We start from the raw sequence: 20,788 nt of genomic DNA on the forward strand, positions 1-20,788 counted from the left end.
AGAATCAATGAAGAACAACAAGGTCTTCCAAGGAGAACAAAGTCTTTCAGCCACACAACAGTCAACTTCAAGGCATTATGAAAAGTTTGTAACAGTATTTTATGCCTTAAAATGGAATGCAAAATAAAGCTCTAGACAGATTCCGATAAGAAAACAGGAGCTCTATGCAGATTTGAAAAACTGCTTCATACCTGAATCATGATACAAGTGGCACATTGCAAATGCAACGATGAGTAAGCAGGGCAAGAGCAATGGACTTGGAAAAGACACAGAAGTAATTGCTCCTCCCCAGGAAAGAGCAGAAACCTAATGTAGATCACCGGGATAGATCACTGCCAAAGCCGGCCTAGAATACTATGGGTGGGAACTCCTCACTGCTTAGGTCTACGTGGCTAATTCCATTCATTATTTAATCTAGGCTTAAATCCCATTTGTTCTCCTTGGCTTCTGGTGAATGAACAGAGATTGGTATCATGTGCATGCAAAGCTCTTTGAGCAGATCCAAGGGAAAAGCAGTTTTTGTATTGTACACAAACTATGTGCATTATACAAAGACCTTATTTACAGTATGCAGAATCTTGAGCACATAAACAATAAAATCATTGCTTAATTTCTGTTAGTATTAAAACGTAAGTGCACACAATTTGCAAGGTTGAGACACGAGAGCGTTTTTATCACGCCCACATGGCTGTTTCAATTCATACCTGATTGCAAGCACTTTATAAGGAGACGCAGGGTATTCTCTGAGCCTGAGCTGGCACGTTTTGGTGCTGTATCTCCTGCATGTTTTAACCAAAAGCATGGGGAAGAGGCTTTGTGTTACTTAAGCCTGTAGGCAAATGACAACAAGGCAATGTTCCACTTCATCTTTACTGCAAAGATACTGTTCTGACACCACAGGCCAGGACAAGCTGTGTCTGTTTCAAAGGCAAGAATGACCAGACTTGATCTGTTCTGGCAAGGCTGGCCATGGCTCTCGGGCTCCAGACATAGTCAGGCTTCATCAGGCAAAGTTTCTGTGCCAAGGAGTTCTAATTTTATTCTGTGGCAAAGCAGTTACATGGCATCTACCTAAAAAGGTGGCTTTTACCTCTCAGCTTGCCTGAGAGGGAAAGTGCAACTCCAATGTAACTGTTTTCATGTTTATATTGATTTCACACGTGAACAAATGAAGAACTGGGTCACTATGATACAAGCTTGTTCTTTAAACTCTCCCCCCCACCCTGCCCTTTTTTTTTTTTAACATAATTTGAAAGGGGTAAAATGAAACTGACATACACAAGTCACACATAGGAGTTAGGCACTGTTTAGTTCTAACATTGGATTACATTTTTGCAATCACAGATGATTCTGTCACTAGAGTAGAATTTGCTTTAAGAAGCAAACTTCTCTCCCTTCTTCCCCAATAGCAGTGCACCAGCAGTGCACCTCTGCAATAAAGAGACTAGGTTAGGTACAGAGATGAGTAGCAAAACTACATTTCTCTGTTTTCCCAGAATACAGGAAGATGTACAAAACTTCCAGTCTTGACAGGAAATAGTTTTTGATAACTATTTTACCTCTTTTGAGTATTTTGGTGCCATGGTTACTCCACTAGCTACCCTTGTCTCTCTATTTTTACCCCATCTCCTCTTTTGACTAAGCTTTCCTGACATGCTGACAACTATCAAAGAATGACAACTTTTTAAAGAAAGATTTCTTTTAAGAGTACAGGTTATTCAGCTGAATATGCACACAGTTCCAGAGCCGACAGCAGGCTGGAGTGGCTTCCCGTCGTGGTTACATGAGGAAGTGGGACAGAGGCTGCATCCAGTTAAGTGACTCTCAGTCCCCAGAGAGTCATCATTTTAAGGCTGTTTGGAACATGGTGGCTTTTACCCATATCGCGTGTTCCAAAGTGCAAATGTGCATCAGCCATTTTAATTCTCTTAGTACAGTACATGCATTCAGGTAATGGGAGATAAAACAGCAAGCAGAACAGCTTATTCACTTGAGAGGAAACTAAACCCACAAACAAACAAAACAGAGTGTTCATGATAACCAAGAAAAAAAGGTCTTATATCCTCCCCGAAATCCGTGGAATACACTAGCCCCATTAAGAATGTAACAGTTAAATGGGCAATTATATGGTGTTTTGGGACAAGGCAAGTCTCTCCATATTCAAGCAATCAGTTTATGAATAAGCCCAAATATTTGTTCACACATGGAAAATCACTAAAGAGAAAAAGTAAATTCCATTGACTGAAAAGAAGCATAGACTAATAACGAAAAGGCCTCAATATGTGCTGGACTAGTGCTCACTTGATTTTCTGAAACCAAGAGCGAGCTTTTCCTCCCACAGAAATTGATGCTCAGTACATCTTAAAACCAGTCTGTTTATTAGGAGAAACCTAGATGCAGAATCTTAACATTAAGCATCCAGATTTGGCAATTTTGGTTGCAGTACATACCTTAATAGTAATTCTTAAACAAACAAACCAAACCACAAATGTTATGGAATTTTAAAAGCTACACTGCCTCCTAACTTAACATATGCATTAGTTTGCAGAGTCTTTTTTGCACAATTCACCAGTAATTGATACGCACAGTATGAAGAAATAAAATCTGAACACTTTAATCTCCAAGAAGCTAACGCATTTGATAAAAATATTAAGACACAATGTATCTGCCAGAGGATGATATTTCTAGGATCTAGAATGATTTTCTTCCCACAGATGCTAAATGATTGCACTGGTTATTAATTCTTGATTTTAATTTTGAAACGATTCTGATCCTGCTTTTAAAAAATGCAAAGTAATCCTGCTCCAATGGATTCAGGGTATATTATGAATGTCCCAAGTCAATCAAGATCTGTGCAGAAATGTTTCACTTGGTAAGAAAACTTTCCAGATGAATGTTGTTTTCAGAAGCTGCTTATAAAAGTGGCTGTTGGTAGGGACAGTGTTGTACCAAAAGATATAAAGAAAAAATTAAAGCTTTTCAATTAAAAAAAAAAAATTGTATATTCATCTCACATTAGATATAGATGTGCACAACAGACACAGCAGTTAGAAACAACATGGACATTTACAAAGCGTTCTTTTCATGGTTCTTTTCTACCAGCATTTCTGAAGGTAACCTATGAAAACAATGACCCTGTTTATAATAAAGGTGCAAAATATTGCTCTGTAGCATATTTTGAAAATAATATAAAAATAATTTCTATATTACAATTTAAACTTGGCTTGTAAAATTCCAACATAATACAGCCTTAAGTCTACAAACAGAACATACTTACAAACACCTTTTGTTGTTTTCCTCTCATTTTTAACAATATAGCATTTTTAGTCATATACACTGGAAATTAACATTCAAATTAAAATAGGTATTAGTGTCTGTTACTGAAATAATTTAAATTCTATACTATATATACTGTTTGGTGATCCTCTCCGTAAGCTGCCATACCCTAAAACAAATAGTCTTCAAATACACTGACAGAGACTAAAATACACTGAACTGAAAAGCCATCTACAACCAGCATCAGTGTTATTATTTTGCTTCTCTGGACCGATGTTTGAGATTATTGTGGTTTCTATTAACTTACGGGTTTTCACCTGTGCAAGACCTCATCCCTTACTCGCTCCTACTTCACTTTCACATCCAGCTTGCAAGTATTTTGTGTGTCCATGAAGCACCTGATTTAAGGCCCCCACTACTGACAGGATTGCATCCACAGATCCCAGAGGATGGCAGATTGTGCCCAAAGAGGCCTAAGGCTTTGCTCTACTCCTCAGACAAAACTGTCATCGATTCTCTCTTTGGAAGAGTAACGTCAGGCAGCCTGAGGGGAACAAACACTGGTAAAGGCTCAGGCCTTGATCCCACAAACTTTTATGCTGTTTCTTAAGTTTCTGAAAATAAGCAGTTTCCTGATGTCAGAGAGACTATTAATATTGGTGAAGTTAAGCACCAGTGTAACTGTTTGCAGAATCAGAGCATTAGAGGGCAGTATTTTGTCAGATCTGTGCTGTGCATTTTTGATATCTACACATTCATCACAGGAGAAGTAGATTACCCTGAATATGCCTATAAGTACAAGGACTGATATTGCCTTGGCAGACTGCGTTGATCTGCAGTCAAACGCTGTGCAAATCCACATTCAGCGTCCCTTCACAATGCTTCCTCTATCAGGTAATACTGCTCACATAATGAGTTTTGCCATTTTAGAAAAGATGACTCTGAAGACTTCACTTAATCTATTTAGACTTAAGAAATGAGCAACACGAAACTTCCCAAGTACAGCATCTTTCTTTTCCTGATGTCTTTCATGTCACCTTTGACTCAGGAAGAAGGGATTAATTGCTAAAGAAAGCTGGGTCACACACTATATTTCCATTGCATTTTTAAAGCTTAATGGACCATAATAACTAAAGGTTAAGCAATTGCTTTAAAAGCCAAAATATCTGAAGTTACTTTTGATAATCTACACGACCTCCTTCTGAATGAGCTGCTTGTTAGCCAGATGCCACAACTGATACCCGCATCTCAAAAAATACTTCTAAAGTGTAGCAGTTGTTTATTAACTGTTTATAAAGCATTTCAGATGGAACTTTAATATAAAGTGTGGCTAAAACCCACGTGTATTACAAGCGTTGTCTGTTATGAACAGACCGTTGTATCAGAGTTTATGGACTAGGTAAAAAAAAGTTGCATATTAGGTTTAAGCCTTTTTTAAATAAGAAAAATAGCACATTCACACATAAACAAACAAACAAACAAAAACCAAAACAAACAAACCAAATAAATAAAAACAAAAACAAAACCCCCAACATTTTCCTCCACCATAAATATCTCTTGGCGATTTTTGGATCTGTTCTGGGGAGGTGAAGCCTACCAGGATTTAGTCTGTACTTTTGAAATCTGGACAACAGTGATAATAATTGAATCACTATCAAGAAAAGAGGGGGAAAAAAGCACATATCAAATGCATAAATATGCATGTTTGTTGCAGCTACTTGAGCTAACAGGAGAAATTAATATGGTTCTCCAAACTGATTTCTGTACAGCTGGGACTAAGTGATAACTAAGAAGCCCTGGGAGGCAGCGAGCGCTCTCCACCTGATCTGGCACAGGCAACTTGCTGGCCTGTGGGCTACATGTGCTTTCAACGTAAGGAAATACAAACAGAAGAGCAGTCAAAGCTTAGCCGCTTAGTGTAACAGAAAAATACATTCCAAAATTATTCCCTCTCACACCTAGCTAAGGAATGACACAATTTCTTCCAGTGCTGGTGAATGCAACTCATGACCAGTTGGAATTCTCTCTCAAAAAAATTGGTAGAAAATTTCCCCTTAGAGTTGGACTCCTCTTTTAACGAGACAATCCCTTCTTCAGGAGCAGGCACTGTTTCTGCATGTTTGGACTATTTAATACCAACTATGGTATCCCCTTGAGACAACTGCCACAAAACACGCTATTACTTAGCCAGAGCAAAGGATAACTACTAGGAAAAGATGGGTAGATTTTAAGCGGCAAATGGCATTGTGGGCCTGCAACTTCTTTTCAATATCAAATGTTAACAGACAACAGAATAATGGGATATTTGAAGAGAGTTCTAAAACAAAACCGCAATATTAAGAAAATTATTCAAAGATGTACCAAGAGAAGGATTCTTAGGAAATGGGCACAACTAAAAACTGTTCAGTCTGTATTTCATGTAACAGATATTTTAAAATGAACAATCCAGTAGTGGCAAATATTTGTAGAAATATCTGAGTGACTGAACACTGAAGTTTGGTATCCTACAGAGAAAAGCGTATTATTATTCAGAAGACCAATTAACTTTTGGAAATAATCTAACATAGAGGTACAAGCTATTCAATAATTTAGAGCAGAGTCATTTATCTAAATACTGACCAGCTGTAATTCTCTTTTTTTTCTGTGAGCAGTAGATCTTAAAAACGTGCTATAGAAACAACTGATTTGAAAAATGGGAAGCAGCAAATTCTTGTGGTAATTGCGTATTTTTACACATGCGCTGTAACTCTTTTCCTCATTCATAAAGTATACAACTGATTTTAATACATGGGATGGTGTAGTTTACTGCTAATGTAATATTTCTTAAGCACAACTTTACATAGAAGCAATTGTCAGAGTATCAAATACAACTGCTACTCTAATGCTCTATGAATTCTTAAGTATTTCTTTTTTTTAATGAAGTTTTATCCTGTCAGTTTTCTCAGTCTCAGCAACAAATACAATCAAGTCTGATATTTGATTTGTTTTAACATGACCTGGCTTGTTTTAGCATAATCTGCAATCACAGATTTCTTTGGCAATGAGAACCTGCAGGTAATGACACGAGTTAACCCCAAAAGGACAAGGCTTCCCCACACACACCACCACAGACACGGGCTTTAGAACGTGCTTACCTCAAGGATAGACGTCATGTGGAGTTTTAGCCTCTTGTTCTGCATACCAATACCTCCCTTTTATCAAGGAATGCAAATTCAGTAGCATTCTCTGTATGCTCAGGATATGGCAAGAAATATGATGTACAGGTCTGGCGTCATGGAACAGCTAACATAGCAAAGACTGGAACTTGTTAGGAGTGGCTAATGGACTTATTCTGAAACCATTCTTTAAACCTCCCATTCAGCAGAAAACCTAAACATATGGTCCATTTTAAATATGTGCTCAGTTCCGCAAATTTCTGTGGGACATGAACAAAAGCTTATGTGCTTTTCCTGAAAGCCAGTCTGTGTCAGCGGAACTTTGTGTATCTTGTTTCTCAGACTATTTTATGCTTGGTTTCAAGGCTAACCAGGATTAACTGTACACAAGTGAAATGGTGCCACCCATGTCAGCAGTAAAAATTGGGGTACAGCAGAAAGAAATCAGAAATAAAGACCTTTAGCAAAGGATCTTTCCTGTACAGGCCAGAAAAGAGCTATTCCATAATGAGTAAGGCAGAACTCATGTTCTGCACCTTTAGATGACAGAGTAAGCAGCCTTGATGACAGTACTACACCTATTTGTGGAAAATAAGCTTCTTTAAAAAGAATAATATAGGCAGACAGGAAATGAGTAATTGCTTACAAGTGGAACAACACTGAAGATCTGATCTTACTACATCATGCCATTTGATGGTGTGGGAGCGCTAAACCAGCAAGTACTACATACAAGAAAACTTCCTAATGTCATCCCCCTACTTAAGCAGTATTTGTGGTGTCGGCTTTCCAGAAATGTTTCTATGAGCAAAGTTCTATTTTCAAAAGTATTGCAAATCCTTATGTAAATACTTGGATACCAGACTTGTGCAAATCTGTGCTAGGAGTTGCCTTTCATACTGCAGGTATTTTATAGGCATCTTGGGTATGCAACTCTAGGAGAAGACTCAAAAATAGGTGGAGCCAACACTCTTCAAGAAAGGCTGAGAAGTAGTTATGTGTGCAATAACTATCACTCCGTAATGCTGAGAAAGGAATAAATAAACACTGATTAAATTCATGCAATGGCTAAGGGAATCCATTGATGCAATACATTTGTTTTGACAAGCAGTTCATTCAGCTAAATTTCCTAGCTGGTCATCAAATTTTCCAAATCAAATACAATTTTTATATTTTCATTTGATTTTAACATTTCTCTTAGTTTTAATAGCAATGAAAATACTACTGAAATTCAGGTGCCCAAAACTATGTGGGAGTTTTTTATGACGTGAAGTCTTGCAAGTCATAATGTATTTTTTATAAAACCTGTTTCAAATTTCAGTACAAATAAAAGTGGCTCAAATCTACTTTTTTATGGAAGTGTAGAAATAACTGAAAAGAACTTAAAATTAAGAAGAGCTACAGCCCTCATGAATTCAGACCTTTCCCCCCCATTTTCCCAGAATTGTTGAATTTCAGAGTAAAGCGAGCACAAACATCAACAGTAACGCAATATGCTACCACGTTAAAAATGTGCAGTATGTAAAATCACTACCCTCCTGAAAAAAAAGGCTATGAAAAATTTAGGTTTTACCGAAGGAAAAAATACTCTCATAATAGCTATAGAATTTCCAATGTCTGCAAGGCAGATACTACCCTACCACAACACCACACCTCCGGTATTAGGACTTTCCCCTGTCATTCTACTACCTGAGTGATGTCAGTGTAAATTCAGGCACCATTAGTAAATTTTTGACCAAACATATACACAGCACTGACAAAGGAGTAAACAATCCTTCAGCTTACCAGTATATGTAAAAAAGACACTGACAAAATGGAAAATAATATTTTTTTTATGATAAATTAATCCTATTATTTCCTCATTGCCCCGGAAAAGCGAAAAGCTAGACACTATCTACTAATCAATCCTTTATTCTTTTTTTTCAAGGATTCCTTTTACTGCAATGCAACACTGTTTACTTTGTAAGTAAGAAAACGGTAAAACTTAGTCACGGAAGAACCCTCAATGCCTGTGTCCCTTGCTTTCTCTCTCCCTGCGCTTTAACTCCTCTTTGTAGCAGTAGGAACAGTAATTTTCGGTCTCAGGACGACCATAAAAGGAACAGTTCTCCTTCTTACAGCGGTTCTGCTGGATAGAATATATTGGGCAAACTGTGCTTCTGCCTTGATTTTTATCATTGTTCAACCAGGTCTGAGGAGCATCCTCATCAGCATATTCTAAGCAGTCTCTAATATCGCCAGTATTGAAGCCATTTGTGTATGTCTGAGACTTGTGTTCCGTAGGCATGGCATAGCTGAGCGATTCCACCGTGTTCACTGTGCGGATACCGGATATCCGGGCTGGGCTGTAACTCTGAGAAGACAGGGATCGGTTTTGTTGGGGATAGGTGGCACAGGTCTTTAAGGTGCCAACCACTGGCTTGTAGGTATCATCTTGGAAGCTCGATGGCTTGGAGTTGACATCATGCAGATGGATGACACTTTGCCGTTGAACGGGTGGCGTATGGCTATAGTGGGCAGATACCGGAATGGGTCCACTTTTCTTAGCACCATTACTAGGTGAAGAAAATGACCCAGGAGTGGGACTAGTGCGATCTTTAAATTTTAAAACCAGTTGAGTTGTATGGCTTTGAGGCAAGACGGGTGATGCCCTATCCTGAGGAGATGTTTCTGGTTTTTCTTTTGAATATGCTTCCGGCTCCAGTTTCCTACTAGATGACCCATTCAGTGCAGCCTTTTTCTCAGCATCCTTTCTTTTCTGTTCCTGTTCTGCGTTGAAACGCTCCTGTGCACTGGTCAGGTAATAGCCTATCATCTCCTCGTGGAACTGATGCCTGTGACTGGTCAAAAGAAGGCCAGCAAAAATAAACTTCCGTTCACCCTGCATGGCAGCTCTCAAAATATTTAGGCTGAGTTTCACGTCAGTGCTGTACTTCCATGGGTCAGACTGCTTGTCAGAGAAGGACTTAGTGTTCATCTTTTCCGTGGGCGAGTTGCTAGCTCTGTCAGTCGGAGATGGAGTGGTCTTTTCAGATGGGGAAGTGCTCGCAGACTGTCCAGATTCCTCTTTGCTTCCTTTTCGAGACTTAGACTTCTTCTCTTTGACTTTCTCTACAGCATCACCATTTTTTCCGTTCCCTGAATTGGCTCTGCTCATTTTGCCATGCACCAGGCCTCCAAGACCACCCATATTCTTTTTCAGTTTAATTCCCAGGGTTTTACTGAGGCTTCCTATTTTATTGGCTACTGAATCCGTCCTATTTTTGTCTTTCTCTTTCCTCTGTTTGTCCTTTTCTTTCTCTTTACTGCTTTTGCCATTATTGCCATTGGAATTACTACAGATGGAATCTCGGTCCGAGTCCATTGAGTCAGCCAGAGACTGAACGTCTTCCCCGGCTGAAGCTGTAGGGGATTCTGGTTGAGCCAAAGGGGCCTGCTATGGAAAAGTAATTATAATTAGATACAGCAAAATCACTTGCATACAGAGACTTGGTGCAAAAAAAAAGAAACCCCAAATCCAATACAGATTTTGACATCAAGTTAAAATGTACTTTTCAATCTATGCACTGACGTTTTAGACTGTTTTCTTCACCAAATAAAGCTTATTTGGCTGTGCTGACTATGCATCTTGCCTGTGCCTACAGTAGCTTTTGGCTCATTTCAAGCACAATTGTAGAACAGAGGTCAGTCATTCGGAGGTTCTGTGAAAATCAGGTTCTGAATAGTGGAGAGATGCAGGTTAGCGCTCCTGCCGAGGGGACGGCTGCAGCACAAGCGCCTTGCTGGTGCTGAGCAGCTGAGGGCCTGACCGGAGCCAGGGATCAGCTGCTCCGCAGGGAGCACCTGCAGGACAGGCTGCCCCTCGGCTGGGGGCAGACAGGAGCACAGAAAGAACCTGAATATTGTGATGGAAGGGAAATGAGGCTCTGCTGAAAGCTGTGAGGGGGGTGCACCACCCAAACCTGTACATAGCAATATTTCAAAATTCATTCTGTTCAAAACCCAGCTTATTTAAATTGATTTCTTCAGGTCTCTTGTGCCTGAAAATCAGCAGCACAGTGCACCAGAGCTAAACATCTTGCCTGAAATATTAAACATTAAACTTAAGCAAGGAGATTGAGGAATACAATGAGATGTATTAATTCTTATTGGAAACACAAGGCAGATAAAACTGGTGTCAGAATTCAGAGTTCCAATTTATATTTTAGGTAAAGTGATAAAACATGTGTCTTGAAAATGCAATAATGAGGATCCTAGGATACTTTAAAATGTGACTCTGTTCATTTACTTCTGCAAAACTTAGTATTGCTTTCAGGTACCATGAATCTAAAATCTGCTAGAGAGAAATATGAAACATTTAACTAACCATAATGATTCAGAGAAAAAAAAAAAAAAAAAAAAGCAAAAACCGATGGAGATGTATATACTTCCAGTATAGAAATGTATGCCTGCTTCTTGTCCCGGGCTACTTAAATATCCTCCCTCTGTCTGGAATCCCTAAGCGCGCACCACCCCATCGGGAGCAGAGCTGTTACCCCCCGCTGGCCAAGGGAGATGATTGCTGCAGTGACCTGCCCATGCTCATGGGCCAAGTGTGAAGCAGGGAGGGGTAACCCAGGTCCCACAAGTTTCAGGCTCACAGCTTACAACTACAGGACCATTTTGCCTCTCCTTTTTCTGATGTAGCAGCTACCACCGTGGAAACTGCAGAAAAATGGATTTTTCCCCTCTTGCAGCTTGTTAAATGCTTTCTCCTTTTGTGTTCTGTTCCTTCTTTCAAATCCCATCTGTGTAGGCTTTCTAAATCTCCTCCATCCTCTCCTAGCAACCTTTTGCCTACAGACTAACCCCTGTATCTATTTAATGTAATTTGCAGAGAAATTTGTAGCTGACTAAGTGCCAGCTGGGCGTGGTTCTAAAATAGCTTTCTGAAAGTATCGGGGCTCCAGTTCAGCACCAGTGTGTCCTTTTGTCAGCCACTCCAAACTGGGAGCTCTCCAGAGGTGCAAATGTGTTCTCAGAAAGGACTTGGGATTGGTGACCATTAGGAGAGCAAGCCAAAGTTCTGAGAAAACTATGGCAAAGAGACGTCTATATTAAGGTTTTTCTGAACTACACAGACTACTGAAATAAGTAACAGAAAGATTAAGCTAGAAAATATATTTCAGAATGGAGTACAAGTTGCAAAAATATGCAAGCAACTGTGCTATTAAAACAGATAACTAGAAAAATCTGTAAGCCCACTTGCAATGACAGTGAGCTGTGAGTGACTTGTCCCTGCTGGTGGGACACTCGAGTGTTTCCAGGCAGCTGGCCAGTTGGGGCAGCCCTCCCCTCCACACTACCCTGCTGTGCCTCCTGTCTCTCGTCTTGTTTAGACCGCGGGGGAAGTGTACCTTACCCGTGTCTCAGATGGTATGCGTATCCACGTTACATTCATATAGCTGTGTAGTAGATTAAGCTTTGCCTCAAGAGACAGAATCAAACTAAGGATGAAAAAAGAAGGGAACAGTCAAAAGCAGCCTGAGAGAAAAAACAAAACTTCTTAACAGGGAGAGATGTAACAGCAGCCTGAATAGTGACCGTCAGCTGGGACCCACTCATGTCTTCTCTCGTGAAACCAGAGAACATGAACAAAGCCCTCCCTGTTAGCAGTTCTCCCAATACTTCAATCAAGCATGGCTCAAGACATTTTACTGCTTACACTAAAGTTACAGAAAGGTCTTACTTGGCCAGTCTGGTGTTATCATTGTCATCTTTTCCCCACTCCCAGTCTTTCCCAGGATCGACCGCAAAGTGCAAAGGCAGTAACTTGTGTTCCGAGTCAGTCAGGGGGATCACCGCTGAAGGAGAGAAGAAACAAGGAGTGGGGTGGGGAGAACAAAAACAACAAAAAAATGATTTAGCTGTGAAAAGCAGCATAACTGGTTGAAGGAAGAGGGCAGAATTCGAGCATACTGCAGAATTGTCTCATCCAGAGCACCACAAATGGTTTATACTGGGCTCCATTTCCCTAGCTTGATGTTTGTACAACAGGAGAAGGAGAGATTAATACAAAGATTGCTCCTAGAATGAAATATAGTTGCCTCTGGAGGAGAGGACACCTCTGGGAGAACATCATGGCCATTTTGTAATGCATGATAAACATTTCCTGGAGACAGAGCCATTAGAATAGCAGAAAGAAACAGAAAGTTGAAATATTCCTGCCTGTCTCTCACACAGATGCACATACTTGTTAATTATTTTGTCTCTTCACTTTAGTACCTTTTTGTTTTCCACTATCAAGGAAAAAAAATTTATTGCTAACAGCATTAAGAAACAAAGCAAAACACAGTTACAGTGATTTTGGACGCAAACTGTGGATTAATGTAATTGAGAAGCACAGCTCAACCTATATATGGGTTAAGAGGTCAATCTGAGGCACATCTTGAGTGCAGTGAAAAGACCATTACTGCTGGTGTATCCCACAATTGCTGTCAAGCTGTTTTGGCTCTTCTGTCGTTTCCCCTCCCTGCTAGAGCTCTGCCTTCTGACACATTTCTTAATGACTCTGCTTTACACTCAGCTTGCAGGGACCGCACTCTGATTTTACACAGTGCCTGTCATTCATCACCAGCAAGAAACCAAGAGACAAAACACTGTCAGCTTTAATTAAAGCCAGCAATTTGCTTCCATTTCATTAGAAAAAAAAAAGTAAAAGCCATTGAGGGACTGGGTGGGATCCTCAGCATGGCAGAGGTCACTGCTGCTCCTCTGACAACCAATCCAGGAATTTCATTTTCTATACTAGAACCCTGGAGGACTTTGCCCTGGTATTCATACCAGCAAAGCCAAGCACCAACGAAACCTGGAGAAATCACCCAAACATCATGGCACTGAATTACTGAAAACTGATTGCACTTGTTTATTTGCTGTTTATGATCTTTTCTGCAGTTCAGAAAACATGTTCTCAAAACAAAGGTACAGCATTTTTGGTTAAATATTGTTCTCCACCTAGCAGAATGCAGGAAATTTAATCTGCATTGTAGATGAACACAGTGAAAGCAGTATTTGGTTCAGACAGTTTGACAACAACTGCAGAAAGTATATATATATATTCATCTTTGCAGACTGGAAATTAAAAGGTCAAACCTCTACAAATTTCATGGAAATGTTGCCCCCTACTGCTTATAGTAGGTAATTATTGAAATATTTTTTACGTATTAACTGCAAATGTAGTATATAACAGCTGGAGATTAATCAACTTGAGTTGCACATACTGCTGTAAGATGCAAGCACAGAAATTAATATTATAAGAAAATTTAGCTCCTTAAAGAAACTCAATGTGGAAAAAGTAGCAGAGAGTCAAACTCAGTCTGGTAGCAGCTGAGCTTACAGGTACAGCCTGGCACAGAACTGGGACTGTCATCCTGAGGCAGGTGATACTGGGAAGCCTGGACCAAAGAACTGTCAGAAAGGTGAATCAGTCTCTTTGGGATGTAAAGCTCCAAAAGTCAACTTGAGTTTCTTTTCTAAGGACAACTTGAAACTAACTAGGTTTTGGGTAGTTCAATAAATAATCATTTTCACAGACAAATTTAAAGGAATCCTTTTTAAAGCTGGCTGTTTCTACTGATACTGAAAATATTCCTATTAACAATGTTCAGTGATAATTTTGTTAAAATCTTAGTATCTAAGAACAAAACAAACCTTAGAGCTGATTTTCTATAGCATGTCACTGTTGTCTTAACTGATCTACACATTATGACATGTACAGTCTCCATCTTCACACAGAAATTTATTAACTATTATTTTTCAACTCAAAGTTGAATGAGTACTCCTCCTACGGGATATTCTGGTATGAAGCACTGCCATCTTCACACAAAAAGTATCTCCTAAAGTAACAGCGTTTTAAAATTCTCTCTTTACTGCAAGAGATTTCTTCTCTCAGGGAATTCTGTTTGATAGCTGGGGTTTCTCATAGGATTTCCCCACATTCTAGACAGAGAAGTTTTTTAATGTTAGGCCTGTCAGCAGGATCCATCACATTCATTTTGAAAGCAAACCCCACAGCTTGTGGCACCTTCCTGACACTCAGCCACATCAGAGTTCACAGCTTTGGTGCGGTAGTTTGGTTACACTTGGTTTTGGATGCTCTAGCTGAAACCACACTGTTTGAAACACAGTCTACAAATCCTAATGCCAACAGATGGGATACGCCAAAAAGAACAGCGGCTGTTTAGCCCGTGGCAGTTTCAAGACACACAGTGAGGACTTTCATGCCATCTCTCAGCTGGGCACGTTCCCTTCTGTGCTGTGAAGTCACAGTGCTTCCCAGCACTCATCTTCATGCTTCACGTGTCTTTATAAATCTTTTATAAAGAAGAACACTTTAACTATTTCTGAAAATACTGGTAAAATAAAATGCTGACAGAGATACTGACATATTGCTGTCAAAAACCACTGCCACACCTCTCACACTTGTCACTGCCAAGGGATTGTGGGCAGGCACGTCACTGCTGACTGGCGGCCAAAGCACGGGAGTGTGCAAAGCTCTGAGTTCAGTGAAGCAGTCCTAGGGGCAGCTGAGAAATGGTCCTTATTTTCTATAAACAAAGATACAAAACATCTCCATAAGTATAGTATTTATAGGCTTTTAATCAGATGTTGTGGATTTCAAAACAAGAGAGACTTTGGTGACCATCAGAATTGCCAGCTGGTAGAGAGAAGACATGTCAAAACATCTTTTAAATCCTCTCCAGACAAGAGGATGTTAGTATGTTTTCTCTCTTCAGATGCATTTATAGTAGTGCTCAAAATAATGTGATGAACAACTATATGCCAAAGCAGAACTCAGGCATTCAAATCAGCATGTATTTGACCATACATATTTCACAAATATAGGATATTCTGTCTCCTCTACAAGACAGCTTCTCAGCAGCTTTAACGTATGTACGTACATGCAGTAGTTCAGAGAGCTTCAGATGCTGCTCTTGACATCTGGTTACAAGGTTAGACTATGAATACTGCAAGTTACGAACAGCCTGGCTATCAGAGATGCTCCTTTTAAGAAGCTGTAGCTCTAAGCTCTCAGCTACATTCTGATGGTTCAAAATCTGGCCACATACTGTGGTACCTGTGCCATTGTTTTGTAACTCTTAACAATTGTGGCTCTCTCTGTGCCAAAGCTGCCAACATCTCTATGCTGACAAGGTACAAAAACCAGGCATTATTAGAGCATCCTTGTGCCAACCTATTTCCTGTCACAGCATTTGAAGAACAATAGCAATGCTGTGTTAGCTGTTCGACTGCTGCAGGCTCTAACAGCAACCAGCTTGGCAGCTGAAACCTAAAGCATTCCCTTCATCCCAGAATTAATGCCCAGTGCTCTCTGCTGCTCCACAGAATTGAAGACGGTGTATTCAAGGCCCTGGAGTAAAACACATAAAAATGGATCATACAAAACAAATACTAGTTTGATTCAACAGCCCTTGTATTTCACCTGGTTTCACAGGTTTGGTGGGTGGCAGTTATCTTATCTGCAATGTTATGGCAGAGATAGTTAAGTTCTCTGCATTCAATCAGGTTATTTATGCACATAGGCTCTTGTAAGACCTGTGATAATGAAGTACTGTATGAAGGCAAGCATTTATTTCATGCCTGAAATAAATGAGGTTACTGTCAGTCTACTGATACTGTTCTGGTCCCAATTGTTAGGAAGGAAGAAATGGACTCTGCCTACTCCAGAAACTGTCTTGTTTCACCAGCAACAGAACTCAGACCTAAAAAGGATCAAGACTAAAGACATGGAGGTACATTCTACAAGGCAAGTCTACAATTTGTAACACAGACATACATGCAGGAGCTGCTAACTTAATAGCAATGCTGACATCACAGCCCTGGCTGCAACGCATCAGTAACCACCAACAGTGAAACAGTGTCCTTTAAAAGGCTCTCCAAAACTCCGTCGTATTCATTCCACATTATTGCATTAAAATGGTATGAATTTGCTTTGCAGACTTTTGTTTCTCACAAGGTATTTCACATCATACCTCAGCGTTCTGCTTTGGAAATGGTTCCTGTGTGAAAAGCATTTTCCTGGAGGCTGCTCTTCTACAAATTGAGGCCTGGAAGGCAGCTGCAATGTCCCACCGTATAACGCAAAGGCCAGAACTATTGCCAAGCACCTACCTACAAAACCTTGAAACAGCTACATGCCACTGAAGGCTGAATACCTGGATTGGACAGATTTCACCATTGAATATCTGACATATAGATCAACCTTTTTTTTTTCCCATTACTGTCTTATGATTCAGTCTCCTCTTCACCAGCACAAAGTTTGCCAAAACCACTTTCTAGAGTGTTCCCCATCTCACACAACCTCATGTAAAACCTCTCCTCTCCTTCCACGAAGGATGACTTAACTGGACGTCAAATTCTTGCATGAAGATGTCTACAACAAAATCTGTTGTTCAAGAGTTTATTTCCTCCTTTGCATCGTTTTAATGGATGACTCTCTCTCTACTTTGCACAGCTGCAGCATACTGGCTGTCTCATAAGCATGGAAAATGGCCAACACATCTAAAATCAGATTAAATGCACACAGGGTTAGGGAATTAAATGAAGGATATTTAGTTGTCTCTAAACTACTGTCTAGGAAGGAGGACTAAAGGAAATTCACACTCAATAACCAGCACACATTTCATGTTTACTTTACAGGTATATGCATGCATAAAGGATTTAAAATACCCCTGCAGTGTCATGAGAAAAAAGAAAAAAACCCAACAAAACCAACCAACCAACAAACCCCAAACAAACAAACAAACAAACCCCAACAACCAAAAAACCACAACAAAACAAACCAACCAGAAACAGGAGGACTTGTACCTAACAGCAACACTCCACTGAATTTTTTTAAAGCCTCACCAAATTTTTGGCAAAACACTTTTCCCCTCCCCACAAAAGGAGCAGACAGATAGGGGTTCATCTCACAGCTTTCTGTTACTAAGCAAATAGGTCTCTCAAATAAGGGCAGTTTTAGGCAGCTCCTAGGCTACTGATGCAGGAACAAATCCAGTCCTGAAGCTCTTGTCACTCCTAATCCCATATCCAGGAAGCTCAAACTTGACACAGAAATATCTGGTCAGGTTTTGTTGTCACTGTTCCGAAGTAAAACAGAAGACAGCAAGATGATAAGATAAAAACATTTCAACTAAATGCTTTTAAATGAGAAAAGCGCATTGAGTGCACTAGGAGAGAGACTTTTCCATTACATGAGTTTTCAGCAGTAATCTGGCTCACACTTAATCTTCTAAACACTTCACTAACCCAAATTAACAAAGGCCTTCAAGAACCCAGAAGCACAGTAGGTAACTATGAATATACCTATTTACACATATGGAACTGACAGAAAAGGTTTAAGTGGCAAAGACAGACAGTGACAGCACGAGGATTAAGACTGAAGAGTTCCTGGCTCCCAGCCTTGTGATTAGACCACGCAGGCTTCTAAAAGGGCAGCAACAGAACTTGGTGGATATCGTTTTCTTTCTGATAAATACACCTAGAGGTAGAAGAAAGTACTTTGTGCATTGTATTCAACATATACCCTTGGGCTACTGTGTTGATAGCATACCTTGTTCTCTCTGTTGATCTTTTTGTTCCATGGAAACAAGAGCAGAGAAATGGGCCTGATCATAGGCTAGCACAAGAGGTGAGCAATGGCATCTGTTAGGTAGAACTTCAAGTGGCAAATAAATTCCTCCAAATGGTATCGGTGCAAATGCTGCAAAGAAAACAGAGATTTTTGTTTTCTTAACTATGTCAAAGAACAGACAATGTTGGTTCTACTGTATGTATCAATTGTGCTGCAACATTTTCAGAGCTCCAGGGGAACAGCATAAAGTGGAGTAATCAGTGCAGAAAACAGTCATAACAACAGGTAAAGTTTCATTATAAAAGTGTCAGAAAATATACTAAGAAAAATGAGGAAAACATTGTGCTTCTATGTATGTTTTCCTTGATCTAATTGTTGACTAGTAAAGATATTAAGGTCTTATAAGAAAATCTTGACAACTAACACATATGTATGCAGATTTGCACCTTCCTGTAATACTGCTAGGCAGAAGAATATTTTCTAATAATCAGCAGTAAATACAATATCGGTTCACTTGGTAACATGCTCTGCTCATGCCTTGCATTAACGAATTTGTATAAGAAACACTCCAAATATGTTTATAGTCCATACACACATCATCACACACATCACATATGTATGAATGTATATATAATAATGATAAGGAAAGATTAAGAAAATTCTACAAGTACAGTTTGAATGGGATGCTGCATCTCTAAGGGGAAAGCTCTTTCTTTTAAAAGACTCTACAAGTGTATATACATAATTATGGGAAACAGCAAATTCAGGCAGAAAAGTTCTCCCAACATACTTGCTTCTGACCAATTATTTTTCCTTTGCTGTGAAAATATGAATCCTTATTGCTGAAATATTTCAAAAATGAGCATAGGGAAGAAGTAAACCCAAACAATGCCATTTCTACTAGAGACCTTTTCTTTGAAGAGGTCTGCTGTGTCCAGACTTTGAGACAATGAACGGTATTGTTTTTGAGGCATAAATCTACATTTTGATGAGTCTCTCCAAACCTGACCAAGTTATTAGTCTTTTTGAAAACCTGTACTTTGTACACACAACAAACTGGGGTAACTGGATCATTCTGATCCAGCAGTGAGAAAAACACTGGGATCATTGTGACAGAATAAGATTGGGTCAAGGAGAAGAAATTGTGGGGGAGGATAATTTGGGCTAGGAAAGGTTATGGGGAAATGAAGCAACAGTGATGGAGTCTGTGAGAGCAGACAGCAATCATACAACCGTTACTTGTGGTTCACCCTTTGAATGGAAACTGAAATTACCCAGCATTTTCCTGTGGAAGTTAATTTCTGTAAACTCCAGCAGGTGTTTAACATCCCCCTTAAATGACCCAAGCATGCTCCTTTAGTTAAGTAGCATACTATCATTAATTAGTATTCCATTAGTTCATGGTAAAAAGTGAGAGAGATTAATTTACTCATCCAAGTCCTGCCCAGCCAGCTCTCCAGCTGCCTTCGCACAGGGATCTGACATATTTGTGCTACATGTGCAAACTGAATAAAACATTCTGGAAACTTTAGAATGAGAGGCTGCAAAGGAGTTAGTAAAAAAAAAAAAGACAAGATATACATATTCAAAATTCAATTTTTCAAAGTCGGATTAGATTGATTTAGGCAGAGTTTTATGGGTTACCAAAATAATACAGTAAAATTAGAACCTTGTTAACCTAGACCAGAAAGAAATGTATTGTGTTCTGTAATTCGGAGGTTATTATGTTAATTGTAAATATCTAGGATAAACAGATTTTCAGTGAGACTTACATAATTATCCTGTATGTTTTACTTTTATGTAATAGAAATGGATTATCATTCTGCTCCTCCCTTCTATTTTTACTTGTTTTTTCCCAGATAAAAGCTGCAGCTATCCCATAACACTCTGATAAGCTACAGCTGCCTCTTTTGTTTGTCATAGTTTACAACTGATTCAATTTCCATAGGTGCATAAATTCCTAATGAAAAACTCTTACCTTCTCCCCCTGAGTCTCGTAACATTGTGTCTGCTACTACAACAATAGGTCTTCTCAAAATATGGGCTAAGACAAAAACATGGAACTCTTCTAAGCTCTCATACACAGGATCTTCTGAATTATCGACTCTGGAAGACACAGCATTGAAACTTTTTGAACCAACTTGAAGCAACCATTGAGATTTTAGTGAAACGACGCATCGCAGCAGCTATTTCTTCTTTCTTGTCACTCATATTCCCTCTTTTCTGAAACACATGTTCTGATTATTGAAATAGGTAACATGAGAAATTGGAAAGGAGAATACATTTTTGGAAATGAAATGTTTTCCCTTGCAGACTCCACACTAGTTTAGTCTGCAAAATTCATTTACTGTCTGATACTCTTTGGTAGCCTAGCGGGAGTACAAAATATAATTCTTAGCCAAGCTCCTGGTGTAAATCTGCTTTTGTCACAAACATCATTTCATGTAACACCCTTGGCACATACACTCTAGAATGAGAGCTAAGTGTTCTAGTTCCTCTAAACAAAATACAGGTGAGTTTACCTTGGTAATGTAGGAAACACTGATACCAGCTTGAGTAGGAGGAATTGAACTTACAAAGGTGTCAAGTTTTTCTTATTACCAAAACATATTTTTTTAAGATGAGGAGGGGTTTTCCTATTAGATTTTCCAACGAGATGAATGTCACCTGCTTTCAGACATCTAAAATCAGAAGTCTAAGCATTTCACCTTCACTGCCTCTACAGTAA

General features: G+C 39.4%; 1 protein-coding gene across 15 annotated transcripts in view; it reads right to left on the reverse strand.

Annotated features, from left to right (window-relative positions):
- Positions 1-2,355: 2,355 nt before the first annotated feature.
- Positions 2,356-20,788, reverse strand: part of OTUD7A (OTU deubiquitinase 7A) — a 118,315-nt gene continuing 99,882 nt past the window's right edge. For 14 of the 15 annotated variants that reach the window (XM_082061337.1, XM_082061335.1, XM_082061332.1 and 11 more), the window contains 5 exons: positions 20,039-20,166; positions 18,040-18,189; positions 12,157-12,271; positions 11,830-11,914; positions 2,356-9,864 (listed from right to left, as the gene is read on the reverse strand). In XM_082061337.1, the coding sequence (XP_081917463.1) occupies positions 8,431-9,864; positions 11,830-11,914; positions 12,157-12,271; positions 18,040-18,189; positions 20,039-20,166 (1,912 nt within the window). In that variant the 3' untranslated portion in view covers positions 2,356-8,430. The remainder of the gene's footprint in view (positions 9,865-11,829; positions 11,915-12,156; positions 12,272-18,039; positions 18,190-20,038; positions 20,167-20,788) is intronic. The other variant, XM_082061336.1, reaches the window with a different exon arrangement.

The sequence above is a fragment of the Streptopelia decaocto genome (genome assembly GCF_964273445.1).
Source record: "Streptopelia decaocto genome assembly, chromosome: 9".
NCBI lineage: Eukaryota > Metazoa > Chordata > Aves > Columbiformes > Columbidae > Streptopelia > Streptopelia decaocto.